This window comes from Castor canadensis, chromosome 9, assembly GCF_047511655.1.
Source record: "Castor canadensis chromosome 9, mCasCan1.hap1v2, whole genome shotgun sequence".
Lineage (NCBI taxonomy): Eukaryota > Metazoa > Chordata > Mammalia > Rodentia > Castoridae > Castor > Castor canadensis.
Genome location: NC_133394.1, coordinates 144,016,718 through 144,034,963, shown reverse-complemented (window position 1 = coordinate 144,034,963; position 18,246 = coordinate 144,016,718). Strand labels below are relative to the sequence as shown.

At 41.3% G+C, this 18,246-nt stretch overlaps 1 protein-coding gene across 2 annotated transcripts in view; it reads left to right on the top strand.

Annotated features, from left to right (window-relative positions):
• The first annotated feature begins 3,917 nt into the window (after positions 1 to 3,917).
• The window catches only part of Cd38 (CD38 molecule), a 42,582-nt gene continuing 28,253 nt past the window's right edge, over positions 3,918 to 18,246 (top strand). Inside the window, exon 1 of one of the 2 annotated variants that reach the window (XM_020171641.2) lies at positions 3,918 to 4,297. In XM_020171641.2, the coding sequence (XP_020027230.1) occupies positions 4,038 to 4,297 (260 nt within the window). In that variant the 5' untranslated portion in view covers positions 3,918 to 4,037. Of the gene's footprint in view, positions 4,298 to 4,564; positions 5,266 to 18,246 lie in introns of those variants that run through there. The other variant, XM_074042578.1, reaches the window with a different exon arrangement.

The following is an 18,246-nucleotide window of genomic DNA, read 5'->3' as shown; positions in this document are numbered from 1 at the left end:
GTGAATATTGAAAGCAGAGGGCAGCTCGGGCTGGATGGGACAGAGAGAGGACCAGGAGGATTGGAGAAAGATGGGCGTTGGGGACAGAGGTGCCTGTGGAGAAGGGAGATGCAGTTTGCTGTTTGCTGTGTCTACAGTAAGTGGGGAGGTGGGGAGTCAGAGTTATGTTGGAAAAGTTACATCTTTACAAAGAGAGCTAAGATGAAAACCATCTCATTGGCTGTGATGTAGAGAATGGATACAGGCTGAGGAAAGTGGATTTGGGAGAATGGCTGGGAAGCCACTCCTAGTGGAGAAAGAGGGTGGATTAAGTTGATGGAAGTGGAGATAAAGGGAACAGATATTTTATGAACAATTCCTAGGCACTAGGAACCAACCTCCTGTAGCAAGACTGGGAAGAGGGATGAGTCCAGAAAGACTCAGAAGTTTCTAGCTTGAGCAACTGGGGGATTTTGGATTTTTTTTTTTTTTTTTTACTGAATTGCAAAACTCAGAAAGGAGTCAGTTTAAGGGAGGAAGATGACTGTTCAGTTTGGGGCAGAATGAGTGTGCAGTGCCCATGAGACTGTGCAAGTGCAGTGTCCTCTTCTCAACCCTGTGGCCCAATCGGGACCTTCCATCCACCAGCCCTTTCATCTTTTCAATGTCTTTTGTTTGCCCTTGAGCTTCTGAAGGACTTTATTAGATGCCATGGACCACTATTAAAATCCCACCCTTGCATAAGCATTCCATCTTTTTTGGCTTTCTTTTGTTCACTGTGCTTACCCAGGATTAATGGCTAAATTGTGTCCTCCCCAAATTCTTATGCTGAAATCTTAACCCTAGTGTCTCAGAATGTGACTGTATTTAATTATCTTTAAAGAGGTAATTGAAGTGAAATCATTAATGTGGACCCAAATCCAATACAACTGATGTCTTTCTAAGAAGAGGAAATAGGTCAAAGAACTTGTGAGGACCCAGGGAAAGGGGGCACCTACAACCCACAAAATGGCCTCAGAAGGAACAAACCGTGCCAACCCTTTAACCTTGGACTTCCAGTTTCTAGACATATAAGACCCTCAATTTCTGTTCTTTAAGTCACTCATTGTGTAGTATTCTGTTATGGCTGAAAAGTACTGTAGTACTTTGAACTGCTGACCACTTGATGGCACCCTGAGAATTTTTTGCTTCCCCAGAACATTTGCTCCCCAAGTTTCTTTTCAGTTTTACCAATGTCCCACCCAGATGCAAAACATGACTTTCTTCTCATTTCACGGAGAGACAATCAGAAGAGAATGTTCTCTTGTCTCCAGCACCAAATCCACTAACTTCCCAACCCCTAAGGTTCTCCACCTCTTTTCTGTGAGGTGGCAGAAGTCCTATTCACACCCTCCCCTGGGTGTGATTCCTTTCCCCTGTATTCCAGGTTCTGATCTAGAAACTTCCTCCTCCCCCTACTGTCAATTTTTGTATAGTGAGTCATCATGTGATCCTACAAGCCTCACAGAACAAAGTGTGGTGTCCTCTCCTGACTCCCCAGTATTTTCCAGTGATGTCCTGCTCTATTCCTTCTGAACACACACGCATACACAAACACCCCTAACTTACAGATTCCATGTTCCCATATCTCTTGAATGTACTCTAGCAGTCTATATCCTTCTCATTCCTCTAAAATGATTCCTCTTGTCACTGTCACCAAGAACTTCAAAGTTGCTCTCCTCTCATCTCAGTGGTTGACCTTCCCAGGTCTGTTTTCCAGCTTGTCCTTCTGATCTCCGCTATAGGAAGAAGACTCTACACAGTCCTAGGACTGAGTCTCTGGAGCCGTCCCCTTCGGTCTGAGCACACTGTCTCTAGATGATTTTATTATACACCCTCTTGGCTTTAAAGGCCATATGCTGCCAGACGTAGTGGATCACACCTGTACTGGCAGCTACTCAAGAGGGTAAGATCAGATGGGTAGCTGTTTGAGGACAGCCCAGCACCCCTCCAAGCTGAGTTTGGTGATGTGTATCTGTCATCTCAACTACACAGACATAGGTAGGAAGATTGGAGTCCTAGATCAGCAAAAATTTGACCTTATTTGAAGAATCAATAAAGCGAAAAACAAGAAAGGGGGCATGGTTCTAGTGCTAGAGTGTGAGGCACTGAGTTCAAATCCAATACTGCCAAAAGAAAGAAAGAAGGAAAAACAAAAGAAAGTGTGTTAAAGTCTCCCTATTAATGTCTACAGCATGGTTCTAGTGCTAGAGTGTGAGGCACTGAGTTCAAATCCAATACTGCCAAAAGAAAGAAAGAAGGAAAAACAAAAGAAAGTGTGTTAAAGTCTCCCTATTAATGTCTACAGCATGGTTCTAGTGCTAGAGTGTGAGGCACTGAGTTCAAATCCAATACTGCCAAAAGAAAGAAAAAAGGAAAAACAAAAGAAAGTGTGTTAAAGTCTCCCTATTAATGTCTACAGCACCAATCCCTCGCCCAGAGTCTGGATGTTCTACTCAGTTGGCTACTTGATGTCTCCTCCTGGGGGTCTAATAGGCATGTCAAAGTTACTATGTATAAACAAAATTCTCCTTTCATGCCTTTTCCCCCAGACCAAACCTACTTCACCACAGTTTTCCTATCTCTAAACATAGCAGTACTGTCCTTCCTTTGGTCCATACTCAGACCAAAAATTCTGGAATCATCTTTGACTCCTCTTTTGCAAACCCCCACATCCAACTCATCACCAACTCCTGTTGCCTCTGCTTTCATGCTATATCCAGAATCTGATTTGCTTTTTCTTTTCCCCTTTGCTACCACTCTCTAGATCCAAATCATCATGACTGCTCTCCTTCTTCCCATCCTTGACCTCTCCAACCTATTCTCAATATCAAAGCCAGACTGAACCTTTACCTTGCTATGGCAGACCAAGTCACTCAGTGACCTTGAGTGGGTTAAAAGTAAAATGCAGTCTAAGTAGTCTTCATCTTGTGCCACAGAGCCACAAATGATCTGGCCTCTTGCTACCCTCTGAGCTTCTCTCCTACTCTCTCTCCTGTAATCCTCTGATTCTGGCTACAATGGTCTTCTTGGAATAGGCTAAGGGCTTTTCTTCCTCTTAGCATTTGCATCTTCTATTCCTTATGCCTGGGAAACGATTTCCCCACGGAAATCCTGTTGCATGACTTAAGTCTCTGCTTAGCGGTCACAGATGTCCTCTTGAGAAAGAAGAGGCAGGAAAAGCCCCTTGATAGTTTTGAACTCCCATTTGGGGTGCAGTGGTGCTGCATGCCAGGCACTGTTTCAAACACTTGCACATACTATAAAATTGCCTTTCCTCAACAGCCCTACGGAGCAGGAAGAAATGGCTTACATGTTTTGACCATTTACTATGGCATTGCGCTAAACACCTCCTTCTAACTGACTTGTTGAAGGAGGACTTTCTGCTATTTTCCGCTTCGCTTATGAAGCACAGAGGTTAAATAACTTGCGCCAGTCATCTAGCCAGGGTTGGGTTTGAACCCTGAGCTTAGTCATTGATGATGCTTGAGAGAAAGAATCAGACTTAACAATAAGACTTTAAAGGTGGTCGAGCGGACAGTTGTCTAAGCTAAGGTGTATACATTCATTCCCAGGCAGGTGGCATTGTGTAAGCACAAGTACAGTGTTGGTCAGCCTTGTCGCTTTCCAGGAAATGCACGTGGCTCAGGTGTTGAGTGCAAGGTGATGGAGACATTGGTGGGGAATAAAAGACCATGCTGTCTGTTACTTGTGCACCTGCAAAGGGTTAAGGTGACCGTTTCTCTCTGGAGATGGAGAATCGGGTCCACCTGCTCGGGAGCACGGAAGTGAGCAGCTAGAGGGATTGTTGTCTTTTCGGTCCTTTAAACCCTTATTTGTTCAGCCACCCATGGACTGTGCAGCAGGGAGTTGGGGGTGGGAAGGGAAACAGATAAAAGGCAAGTGAAAGAAAGGGGGAGGTGCAGCTTCTGAAGCAGTCAGCGCTCTCTTTTCTTCCTGCCTAGCCTCCAGCTGACCTCTCCAATTTAGCCCAACCGATCCGATCCTGCATTCAGCCCATGGCCAACTGTGAATTCAGTCCCGTGTCTGGGGACAAACGTTGCTGTCGGATCTCTAGGAGAAGCCAGATCGGTCTTGGAGTGGGTCTCCTGGTTCTGATCCTCTTGGTGGTGACGGTGGTCGGAGTCCTGAAGTGGCACCAACAGAGCCAACCACCAGAGCAATTGAAGTGGAATGGGACGGGCACTTCCAAACATTTCTCTGAGATCGCCCTGGGACGATGTTACATCTATACTCAATTCATCCGGCCCGAGCTGAGGTGAGTCGGCGTCTGGGCACCGCGGTGCAGCACAGCTGGCGACTGCGCGCGGGGGAGTGCGGGCCGGTCGCCCCAAACAAAGCTCTTCTGTTGCGGATCAGCTGAGAGCGCGCTCGGCAGTGCCGAGTTGATTTCGGCCGGGCGGACGGCTCCGCGCGCCACTGGCCAGAGCCGGTGACCTTGGCCTTGAGCGCGCTAGCCGCGGAGGGGACGCTGCGCCCGCCCGCCCAGCCCAGAGCGCTGGTGAGCGCGTGTGCGCGATGCCCGCCTCCCCTGCAAGGGGTCCTAAGCGCGGCACACCCCGGGTCCCAGCCCCGCTGGAGGGACAGAAAATTACTAGCAAGCGCAGGGAGTTGTTGACATTTTCATCTCGGCTTGGAGTTTCCGTCCGCCCTCGCTAAGTGGCCCGGGAACCGTTACAGATGACACCAGGTTGAGTGGTTTGCGGAGCCTGCGGTGGGGGCGGGGAGGAGGGCGTCAGAAAAAGCCAAACCACTGAAAGTAGTTTCATTCATTCACATAAAACAGTACCCCGATTCTTCTTGCGCGCCCCGAAATGCAAGTGACCCTTAGTGAAACAAAACCAACTTTTAAAATCCAGGTATTACTAACCAGGGAAGGCGCGTCCTCCGGGTGAATTCGTTCAGCTTGGAAACGCCACCCGTCAATCTCGCGCCTGCCCGCTCCTAACCTCCCCGAAGGGAAGCGCCCTTCCCGCTTGGCTTCCCAGGGCTCGCTCGTGCTGTAGAGCTCCCTGTTGGAATTGCGAGAGAGGCCGAACAGGCCGTGGAAAGCGTGCGGGGACGCTGCGAGCTCCCGCCCTGTGCTCGCGGAGCGCCCATGCCGCGTCCCAGACCCGCACCCAGCAGAAGAGCTCCAAGGCGCTTCCCGCGCTCCGCCGTCCCGAGGCCCCGCACGCCCGGTCGCACTTGCAAATTGTTCCCGCTGAAAGATTGCCCAGGGCCGCGGTAAGTGTTTTGTTTACAGGTAATTGAATGCTTAATCGAAAGAGAAACTAGAAGTGGAGGGATCCTTCAGACGGCTTCACAGTGTCAGTGAAAGCAAAGCAAGTCCAGTCTGAGATGACTCGTTTAAGTTTTATTGGTGGCTGTTCAATCCCTTGTGGTGAGCGCATCACATAGCAAGCTAGGTGCTCAGAAACTGCACAGCTGTTCATGTTTGTCAGGGGGACCGTTGGTATTAAACACGTGTGTGAACATACGTCTATGTGATTTCTTCTACATATCTTCAACATAATCATGTGTGTATATTCAGCAAATATTAATAAATTAATTTTTATTTAAATAATCACCGTTAAAATGAATGGGATACAGTCTGCTAATATTTTGGTGGACGTTTTTATAGATGTACACACACACACACACACACACACTTTATGTAAATGGGTTAGCAATAATATGATGCTTACTGTGTGCCAGGCACTTCAAAAATATGGAATCACTTAGTCCTTCAACTACCATATGGGAGGATTAGAGATGTGGCTCAAGTGCCTGCTTTGCAAGCTTGAAGCCCTGAGTTCCAACCCTAGTCCCATCCAAAAAAAAAAAAAAAAGACAAAAACAACTTTGTGGGAGAGTTACTATTGGTATCTCCATTTTACAGATAAGCAAACTGAGGTACAGATTTCAGATTTGCTAAAAATTTGGCTAGAGACTGAACTCTCAGCTGCTCAACTGCCTATGTCTGGTCTGTGAGTAGGATGACTAAAAATGTTTTGGTCATGTCTAGGGACTTAGGAAATAGAGAGGGGACATTACTAAGAAACATGAGTCAACAGGCTTAGGGAGTGAGTGGTTAAGAACCTGAACTAATATGGAGTCACATCCTTGGGTTTAAATCTTGGCTTTGTCACAGTGTGACCTTGAACTGATTCCTTAATTTATCTTTCCATGGTGTTCTCAAAGTAAAATGGGAACATTGATGATATAACGAAGCACATAGAGAAATTATGAGCAGGAAGAGGAATAGTTTTGCTGTATATTAGGTGGCCTTGACGAAAGTGGCAGATTCGTGCAGGGAGGGGAGTAGGCATTTCCCTGACAGCCACCTTCATCTCCGCTGCCGACAGCCAGGGCAGGGAGAGGAGGGAGTCTCAGTCTCATCTGCGTCCTCAGTTGTCCGGACTGCTGCTCACACTGGAGTCCTCTGCAAACACTTGCTAAATTCAACTCACCTGCACGTCATGACTCAACACGAAAATAGAGAGTTAGAGAAAGTTCTTCACATGTCTTTCCTTGGCTTTTAAATATCACATCTGTGTCCACGTTGTCTGTCTTTTCTGACTCCTTTATTTTATGTCACATTTTTAAAAACAATTCTCTTTTCTATTGGCTTCTCCTTCCTCTTCAAAATTTCCAGATTTTCTCAGGGGCCAATTCTCCATTTTACTTCCTATGCCTCCTACTGTAGCAACTTCAGCATCTTAAGAAAGTCTACTCAGTAAAATTCATTGGTACAAAATGGCTACAGATTTAGACAAATATGTAGTAAAGAGTTTCTGATTTTGGCTTGAAACTCCCAGAACTGTGAGCCAAAATAAACCTGTTCTCTTTATCTGAGGACATTTCAAGTATTTCATTTTAGTAACAGAAAGATGGTTAATGCCCCCTCAAATAAAAAAAGTGAAGCATAACAGCTAAAACATTTTTCAAAGTATAGGCTTCAAAAAGTTAAGATTGTGACTTTCATAGCATACAGAATCAAGATACATTAAGCTTACCTACTCATTTATGGCGGAATTAGTAAAATGTTAATTTTGGTTTAAAAAGTATTTGAAGCACTGAGTATAAGTATTTTAAAAAGAATATTAGATTGATAGTTTAGACCTGAGAGTGGTTAATGTTCTACAGGGTAATAAAAAAACAGAAACTTCGGGAATATCTTTTAACTACACAAAAATTATTTGCATCTCTAACAGAGAAGATTTCCAAGTTATTATCTGAGTTCAGAAGGTTTAAGCAATTAATTTAAAGTAAATAACAATAGTAAACAAATATGTATTCTAGTAGATAATTCATTCTTGGCTAAATCTGTCAATACCTGTCTTAGTCCATTTTCTGTAACTATAATGTAATATCTGATGTTAGGGAAACATACAAAGAAAAGAGTTTTTTTATTTAGCTATTTTGGAGGTACAAGACCATGGTACTTGTAGCTGCTGATATCTGGTGAGGACTTTCTGGCTATGTCACAACATATGGCAGGGAGCACCATAATGGTGGAGCCATGTGCAGGACAGATCACATGGTTAGATAGGAAGCCAGACTATCAGGGCTGCTCTTGTAACAACCTGCGCTCACAAGTGCTAATTCACTCCTGGCACCAGGATTACTCTGTGCTGACGCTGACGGTGATGGTCTCTTGACTTAATTACCTTCTGTTATACGCACATCTTCAAAGTCTCACCATCCCAACACTGCCACACTGAGGACCAGTCATCTAGCACCCAGACTTTTGGGATGCACACTCTTACCTTATCCAAACCATGGCAGTATCCCAGTATGGCACTGAAAAAGATGCTGTCCATTTTTTGGCCTTAATTCTTAGTTATAAATATTTTTGTAAATGCTTATTCAGGAGATGCAGTCATCCCTCTGTGTTGGGGCTGTGCTGGGGGATGTTCCAGCCTCTGGTACCAAAATCCAGATGCTGAAGTCTCTTATTTCAAGTGTGTAATATTTGCATATAACCTGCTCACACTGTCCCTTATACTTTAAATCATCTCCACACTGTGGATAAAACCTGATACGATGTAAATGATATGTAAATAGCTGTTGTACTGTAGAGTTTAGAGAACCATCATAACATGGAAAAGATCTGTTTATGTTCTGTACGATCTACTTTTTGGATATTTTTGATCTGCAGTTGGTTGAATCCACAGATGTGGAAACCACAGATACAGAGGGCCACCTGTATTCATTGAGCTACTATTATGTCCTGCAAACTCTTCTAGAGCCTGGGGATATAGCAGTGAACATAGCATACTAAAATTCTTTGAGTTTATGTCACTTGTATTCTCATGGGGAGATAGATATTGAAGAAAGCAAGAGAAAGTGCTGAAGAGGGTAGAAGGGTATTTAAGATTTTAAGTATGGTCGTAAAATAAGGAAGGCTTCCCTGGAAGATAATAATGCAGCAAAGGCATACAAAGGCAGAGTGGAACCTAGAAATACCTGGGAAGAGCATTCTATGTAAAGAGAGAAGCATGTGCAAAGGCCCCGAGAACAGCAAGGATGCCAGTATGGGGGAAGTTTCTCTTGTAGAAAATTTGAAGCATACACAGCCTAGAGAAAATAATATAACCCACCCCCCCTTACTATTTATGAATATTCTGCTGTTCTTATTTCACCCACTTCCTCACTGTTCGCCCCCTAAAGTACTTTAAAGCAAAATTCAGGCTTCATATCATCTTATCTGTAAATCTTTCTATCTGTATTTCAAACAAAAAAATATTAAAAACACAACTATAATACCATTCTTTGATATCACCCAAAGTTCACCCATACCTTATTCAACTTTCCATGATTTTCTTTAAAATACAGTTTTACGATTGATTTATTTGAAGTGAGTCACGTTACAGATATGCATCTCAAGTTTCCTCTAACTTATAACCATTTCTCTCCTCCTTTTAATAATGGTTATGAATTTGCTGAACAGGCTGGACAATTTGTCTTGCAGAATTTCCCTGCTTTTGGGTTTGGCTGATCACATCTTCGTGGTGTTATTTAACTTGCTCCTCTGTTCCTTCATGGCTGTAAACAGAGCCCTGGTGAGAGTCAGGCAGAACTGGGGTGAAGCAGGAACACTTCACAGAGGTCACTGTGTCATTCCTTCAGCATCACATTATGAGGGCCAAAATGTTACTGCATCCCACGTTTTGGGAGATTATCAGGTTGGGTGTTACGTGCCTGAGCCATCCATTGGAAAGTTTCAGGGCCACTTTTCATTCAAATAGATTGGCAACCTTTGATGATTATTGCCAAGCTTGATTGCTTTCATTGCATTTTCTAATTGGAAGATTCTTTGTGCATTTATTTATTCCAGTTTCCTACACCAGAGGCTTTCTTCACCATTTGGTTGCACTGAAAGAGAGTCCATAGAGAAAGGCAGGACAGATGGTTGGTTCTGTCACTTTATTATCACTAGAGAGATGTGTTAGCCAGCATTCTCAGTCAAGTCTGAAGACCTCAGAACCAGGGCAACCAATGGTGTAATTCTCAGTCTGAGCCTGAAGGCCTGAGGACCCAAGCAGGTGAGTCTAGACTTCTGATGCCCAAGGCAGAAATGAGCCCTGGTCTCAGGGTGAGATCAATTCATCTGTATTTAGAATATGAGAGGAAAAACTAAAGAATGGTGACTCCAAGAGTTTCGAGCTGAACTACTGGAAAAATGAGCTGCCTTTTTACAAAGGGAAACACAAGAATGAAACAAGGTGGAAAAGCAGTCAGGAGTTCTGTTTTGTACATGTTAGTTCTGTGATGTCCGTGGGTATTCAAGCAGAAATGTTGAATGAGGGTTAGATTGTCCGAGTCTGGGGGTACTTGAGAGAGGTCTTGGGTGGGACTATGAATTTGGAACTTAAGGGAAGAAAATGTTTCGGAAGGAGAGAGTGTAATCAGCTCATTCTAGTGACTCTTACTGGCCAAGTAAGATGAAGGCTAGAAATTGACCAATGGATTGATGACTTGTCAAGATCAGCTTAGGAGGAGTGGTGGTAACAAAAACCTGTCTGGAATGGATTCAAGAAGAAAAATGAGAAGCAAGAGGAACTGGAGACTGTGCACATAAACAATTCTGATGAGGGGTTTTTACTGGAAATAACAGGAATGGAGTAATGGCTGGATGAACAAGGGAAGGTTCCGGAAGGAAGAAATTGGGGCTTATTTGAAAGGCAGTTTCTTTTAAGTAGGCTGAGAAACCATCTACGTGAAGGATGCTTCCAGATTTCTAAAATTTTCTATGGGCTTTTATAATTGGTCTACCAACCTCAAATTCAGCAATGTTTTTTACTAGAATATTCACTTACTCTTCACAGGAAAAATGGTTTTTCTTTTTCTACTTACTTATTTAAGTAAAACTTAACGAAACTGTGTAATTACAGCAACAACAACAACAAAATAAGCATAAACATGTTTATGAAAAGGTGAATAATAAACCAAGTGGGTAGAAACAAAAGTTTTGGGGTGCACTACAGAGCAATCTAGAAGGTGTGTTAAAGAAAATCAACTTGTTTTACAGAAAGAATGAACAGTCTTTGGTTAATAATAAGAGTCAGTTAAATAGGGATCAGTTAAGAGACTTTTTTATAAATGAATTTAAGATTGTTCAGGCATTATTCTTGCTCTTAAGGAATCCCTTCGAATCTGATCTACTTCTAAGGGGCTCCTTAAGAACACCACAAAGACCAAAGGTGTTTTTTTTCCCCCAGTGGTACTCAAGGCCTCATGCTTGCTTGGCAGGTGCTCTACCATTTGAGCCACTCTGCCAAGCCAAAGTTTTCTTAAATGTGGAGTGTATATAAGATTCTGAGACTTGAAAGAAAAAAGAAAAAACAGGAAGCTTAATGACAGATGAAGTCAAGAATTAGTGTGTGTGTGTGTGTGTGTGTGTGTAAGACTAGGGGACAAAGTGGGGGCAGTCATTGGGTTGATAGATTTCTGTAGTTGATCTGCATGGGGATTAAGGTACTGTTCTTTTTTTGGCAAAATATCATCAGCAAATCGTCTACTTTGGAGGACGGAATGATGGGGAACAAGACAATGAAATTGAGGTTAGGAATTTGAAGAATAAATAGAACAAGAGACTAACAATTTTATTCTGTCAAGGACTGATTGTTTTCTAACAATGAAAATGAAATACATTGTAGAACATTTGTTAAAAAAGTGAAGTGAAACATACCCATTTTGGAACATCTGTTAAAATTGAAAAAAAAAATAGAGAAAAGAGAATATAAGATCAGTTAAACCCAAGGTAGAATTCTAATATCACAATTAAAAATAAATAAATAAAAATTAAGGAGATCCATAAAAGGGAGATATACTTGTGTGGGTGGATAGCTTTGACATAAGTAGTTTTGTCAACATAATTCAAATTTTTGTGATGTATTTTTAAAAAATTGCAAGACCTGTTTTTCTCTTTCTAGTAGAATCTGTCAAACATGGTGAGTCCATATTGTGGAAGGGTCGTCTAATATGTGGTTGTTTTGAAGCTGTTAATATAATTTGATTTGAAGAAACATTAGAAATTCCCCCACGGTATGCTTTTCTTGGCTATAATCCATACCCTGATACTGCTCAAATGTTTCTTTTCTCTTATTATGACCGTCAAGCAAATGTTACAAACTCATTTCTGTGTTTGACACTTCATAGATTAAACAGAGTGAAATTCATAGTAAGGTTGACTGACTTGTTTTTCAGGAGTAAGAGTTTTCTTATGAGTTAAATTGTCTGTAACGGTGTTTAAGTTGGCAGTAATCAAATCACCTTGGGAACTCTTCAAGGGCCAAGAAAGCCAGAAAACATGCAATTGCAGTGGATCAGACTTAAAAACACAAAGGAACATTTCAAACCTAAGAAAAATGTTCACATTTTGGGGTCCTGCTTTCATGTTTCAGTACTTCTGGATAAAAGTTTTTCAAAGGCAATCTGAATCTCAGGAAATGAAGACATCGATTTCCAGCTGGAACGGTAGTCACCATGTCTTGTTTTCCTCATTCTTCCCACATGAGGGACTTCTTTCCCTCCTTCACTCTCCTTTCATATTCTTAGGTTATGCGTCCTCTCAATTAAAAAAAATTAAAATGTTAAATTATGAGCATTTTAAACACACTGAAATGTTTATTGAGTACCACACTCATTTGCTTACCATGCAGAGTTAATAGATAAAAAAGATTTTGCTGCATTTGCTTCACATCTTTTTCCTACTTTGTAAAGAAATAACACATAACAGATGAAATAAAAATCTATCCCCTCTAATTTCTTTCCTTTTTTTGCAGAGGCAAATACTTCTACTTATTTCTACCACAGTTTTCTAGAAATATTCTCTGCACATATAATAGCTACTCAGGAAGCAGAGATCTGGAGGATCTTGGTTCAAAACCAGCCTGGACAAATAGACCCTATCTTGAAAATACCCAACACAAAGAAGGGCTAGTGGTGGAGTGACTCAAGTGGTAGAGCACCTGGCTAGCAAGTATGAGGCCCTGAGTTCAAACCTCAGTACCACCACCAAAATAAGAAGTGTTTCTTGATAATGAGCATTATTGTGTGGGTTCATCCTCACAGTTAATAGTTTTCTATTTTATATATTTACTGCACTCTAGATTTATTGTTTTAGTTGTTTAATTCTTTTGCAATGCATTATGAACAATGCTGTAATAAAATCCTTCTGAGTGTATGTATGTGACTGTGTGTAAGATAGAATCTCAGAACTGGTATTGTCAAGTTAAAGCATATATTATTTTTAATTTTGAAAAATAAACGCACCAATTTTTTTCTGCAGGAGGCAGTGAGATTTTCTATTTCCCTGTCCTCTCTCTACCCCAAACTTCTTGAGTGCCAGCATAAGAAAGGGTGTCACCTCAGTTCTGTTTTAACTTGCATTTGTTATATACTTTAGCGCTACAGAATTAACTTCTTCCAGTTAACAAAACTTTTAGAAACATTAGGGCTTTATTTTATTTTTTTAGCATTTTTATCATGTTTCAGTTGCACAGAGGGGATTCGTCGTGACATTTCTATCTATGCTCACACAGTACCTTGGTTAGGTTCTCCCCTGCCATCTCTCTCTATATGGAATATTAATGACATTATATTTGAACTTTATCCATCCTAGATCATCAATTTTCACTTGCATCCTTCTGAGTGTCCATGCCACACTTTCATTAATCTGGTCCCTAAGCTCAGTTTTTGCTGGCATAAGTAAAGCTACACCAGGAATGTCTACTTGGGCACATGATTTTTCTGGGGTGCTTATCTAGAGAGAAAGTTGCTAAGTCATAGACTAGTTGTCATCTTTACCTTTACTGGGTGCATTAGTTTGCACAGCTGCCATAACAAACTACCACAAACCATGTCTTCAACAATAAAGATCTCACAGGAAATCTGGCTGGATGTTCAAAGTCAAGGTATTGGTTGTGTTCTTTCTGCTGAGGGCTGTGAGGGAAACTCTTTTCTATGGCCCTCTCCAAGCTCCTGGTAGCTGCCGACCATCCCTGCCTTGTAGGTGGAGTTCTCTGTCTGTCATCCTATTGTCTTCCCTTGGTTCCTGTCTATCTGTGTCAAAGTTTCCTTTTTAAAAAATCCCCCCAATCATATTGGATTGCAATCCTCCTTAATGACTTCATTTTAACTTGATCATCTGCAAAGATCTTATTTCTAAATAAGGTCACATTATTATAAGGTTCTGTGACTACAGTATCCTTTGAGGGACACAATCCAACCCATAATTAAGGTGTTTATGCTGCAAGCAACAAAGCTCTCAACTGCCTTTAAACAAGCGATTTGGGGCACATATGACAGGGTGCTCAGAAATGGGGTGGCGCCAGGGTTGGTTCAGCAGCTCAGTGAGGGCCAGACTCTTTCCTTCTAGTCTCCCATCTTCCTGGGGTGTTTTTCATCCTCAAGCTTCCCTTCACAAGGGGTTGCTGCCGTTCCAGGCAGATCCTCATAAAACTACACTCAGGAATGGGTGGAAGTGCCCTCTTTTGGAGTCTCCCCGCATCGGGGAATAATGGCTCCCCAGAATCCCTCAATAGTTCTCTGGCTTCTTAGACTTCATTGGCCAGTGCCATGCTATATGACTACTTCAGATTGTAAAGAAGACTTGCTGTGTATTTGATATTTTGAATAATGTTAGGAGACACCCTTTGCCAATAGGGAGGAAGGGAGAAGGAAGTCTATTTGAGCAGGAAGCCAACTGTGTCACCATGTCACACAGAGCCAAAGTGGCCTCCAAATTTGTGGATCAAACTCTGTTTTAAAATGCAGTGTGAAGGGTATAGCTCATGTGGTTGAGAGTGAGGCCCTGGGTTCAATCCAGTGCTGGGTAAGAAAAGAGCAGTGTGAAAGTCCTTGTTACTAAACATCTTTACCTTTGTTTGAAATTGTTGAACTTAAAAAAGTTGCTCATCTTTTTGTGTTTTTAATTTTCATTTCTCTGATCACTAACACAGTTGAACATCTTTTTATGGGTCATTCTGGTTTCTTTTGTGAAATGCTGATTTTTCTTCCTTGCCTGTTTTTATACTGAGATGTCTCTTTTCTTTACACATTCTGGATTGTAATCTCTTGTCAGTTGTGTAGATTGCAAAATACTCTCCCAATTTATGGCTTGGCTGTTGATTTTTATTGCTGTTGATTTTATTCGCTCATTTTACTGAAGGTTAAATATAACCATGTCTATAAATGCTTTGGTGATTGTGCCTTTGTACCTTATTAAAGAACTGACATTTTTCTCCCAAAACTAATGAACCAATAAAGAAATGGGCAAGTGAACTAAACAGAACTTTCTCAAAAGAAGAAATTCAAATGGCCAGAAAACACATGAAAAAATGCTCACCATCTCTAGCAATAAAGGAAATGCAAATTAAAACCACGCTAAGATTCCACCTCACCCCTGTTAGAATAGCCATCATCAGCAACACCACCAACAACAGGTGTTGGCGAGGATGTGGGGAAAAAGGAACCCTCTTACACTGTTGGTGGGAATGTAAACAAGTACAACCACTCTGGAAAAAATTTGGAGGTTACTTAAAAAGCTAGACATCGATCTACCATTTGATCCAGCAATACCACTCTTGGGGATATACCCAAAAGACTGTTACTCCAGAGGCACCTGCACATCCATGTTTATTGCGGCACTATTCACAATAGCCAAGTTATGGAAACAGCCAAGATGCCCCAGCACTGACGAATGGATTAAGAAAATGTGGTACCTATACACAATGGAATTTTATGCAGCCATGAAGAAGAATGAAATGTTATCATTCGCTGGTAAATGGATGGAATTGGAGAACATCATTCTGAGTGAGGTTAGCCTGGCCCAAAAGACCAAAAATCGTATGTTCTCCCTCATATGTGGACATTAGATCAAGGGCAAACACAACAAGGGGATTGGTCTATGAGCACATGATAAAAGCGAGAGCACACAAGGGAGGGGTGAGGATAGGTAAGACACCTAAAAAACTAGCTAGCATTTGTTGCCCTTAACGCAGAGAAACTAAAGCAGATACCTTAAAGCAACTGAGGCCAATAGGAAAAAGGGACCAGGAATTAGAGAAAATGTTAGATCAAAAAGAATTAACCTAGAAGGTAACACCCACGCACAGGAAATTAATGTGAGTCAATGCCCTGTATAGCTATCCTTATCTCAACCAGCAAAACCCCTTGTTCCTTCCTGTTATTGCTTATACTCTCTCTACAACAAAATTAGAAATAAGGGCAAAATAGTTTCTGCTGGGTATTGAGGGGGCGAGGAGAGAGAGGGGGCGGAGTGGGTGGTAAGGGAGGGGGTGGAGTCAGGGGGGAGAAATGACCCAAGCCTTGTATACACATATGAATAATAAAAGAAAAGGGGAAAAAAAAAAACCAAACTGACATTTTTCCTGAGGTCATAGAAAGGTCATATATATTCTAAAATGTTAAACTGCTTTTCACAGTTAGGTCTTTTATCTATTTGGAATTTGTGTGTGATGAAATTAGGAAACTAATTCCTTTCCTCCTTCAGATGAATAGTCAGGTGTATGAGTCTTACTCGTCACATATTCTGTCATTTACCAAGGGCTTCATAATGTCACCCCTGTTGCCTGTCACGTTTCTCTCTGTTTCTATCCTCACTGATGTGTCTTTCCTTTTAATTTTTTTTCTGTAGTGTGTTTTATGACTTTCTCTTTTCTATCCCACTGCGACGTTGTTCTGATTACTAACGTTTTAATATCTAGTGGAGTATGTCTACTTCTTATTACTGGAGATAAGTTTATATTTTTTCAGAAGTTTATGTAAATAGAATCATATACTTTGTGTCTGACTTCTTTCATAGCTTCTTCATTATGTTTTTGAAATTCACCTAAGGTGTTGTATGTATTCATAGTTGGACCTTGTTTACTGCTAAGTCCAATGTGTGTATCACAATGTGTATATCTGTTTACCCACGGATGGACATTTAGTTTGGATTCACTTCTGAATATGGTGAATAAAAGTACTGTAGACATTAGTGTATCAATTATTGTATGGACATACGGTTTCATTTTGCTTGGGTAAATACTTAAAAATAGAATAGTTGAGCCAAATGGTAATTAGATGTTTAACTTTCTTAGAAACCACCAAAATGCTTTATGAAGTGCTATGGTTTGGATGTGATATCCCCAACCGTTTAAGTGATGAAAGCTTTGCCATTGCTGTGGTGATGTGAGAGATGGTGGAACCTTTAAGAGATGGGGTCTTCTGGAAGCTGATTAGGTCACCAAGGGTGCTGCTTTTGAATTCATACTTGTAACATTTGGCAATTTTAATAAGAAAAATAATAAATAGGTTTTAGTAAGTATAAGAACTTAAAGTAGGGGGTTATAAATGATTGCCAGAGATTGATTTAACATGAAATTTATTTTGGTAATTTGTTTTGCTTTACAGTTTTGAGAAAATTTCATCCAAAAAGATGACTAGTAAGGAACTGGCTGGCTTAATATCCTAAGAGAATATAGGCTAAGTCTTGAAATGGGGATGAAAAGTAAGGAAATGGAAAAATAAATTTGGGGTATAGCTTTCTTAATGACACATTTTTATATGTTTAAATACAAGCAGGATATCCCATGATCTTCCCCAAAATAAATTCAAATAAATACATTATTTGACACAAGTGGGAAAACACTAGGACCCATACACTCCATTGCATTTGGAAGTTAAAACAGCTCCTGTCATAACTTCCTTGCTAATTTGAATAGTCTAGTCTCAATCACCATCTTCTTTTACCAATCAGGAGCATCTGTCACGAGCAATCACGTCCACTGCTTACTATACTTTATTTAACTTTCATCAATTCTTCTGCTATTTGTTTAAATCCTTGGTTGCCTCCCATGTAGTCTCTGTGGGTTTCTTCTGCCAACAATTTAAAGTTAGAGTGACTCAAGGCTCAGTCTTTGATCTTCTCTTCTTTGTCTTTGGATGCTGATCTCAAATGGTCTCATGGATTTATTTCTTCTTAGTTTCAAACTCATGTGCTCATTTCTTTATTGCAAAGCTTCACTTGGATGTCTAATAGGCATTTGAAACCCAGTACATCCATAACTGAACCCTTAGCCAATAGCACCTCTACCTGAAGCCTTCTCCTGCCAATTGATGGCAACCCCACCTTCCAGTGTCTCAGCTTTAAACCTTGGAATTATCATTCACTTTTACCTTCAACTAACACTGTATTCCCAATCTGCTTGGAAACTCACAATGAACCCAGATTCTATCGCTTTCATCATCTCTACCACTACTACTCTGGTCTAAGCCATCATCTGCATTTGCCCAGATTACTGGTCTACCTCCTCCTGCCTTTTCTCTCTTTCAGACACCATTCAAAGTAGGCAGAGAAATGCTTCAGAATTTAAGCACTATTGTGTACTTATTGTGCTCAAAATTGTCTATGGCTCCTCAGTTCCCCACAAGTAGAGGTCAAATCCCTTACAGTGACTTATGAAGCCCTGCTTGGTGACTTCTCTACCTTCCTGACTTATTTCCACTGTCTCCTCCTTGCTTACTCTGCTCCAGCCACATTGTCTTCTTTGCTGTTCTTGAATGTGTCCTGCATTACATCCTTGGTGGTGTGTGTTCATTCTGTCCAGAATGCAACTTGGATACTTGTCTGGCTAATCTCCTCGCTTCCTGTGATTCTTTGATAAGTACCACCCACTGTCCCCACCTTATTTAATGCTGAACATTGTCACCTCT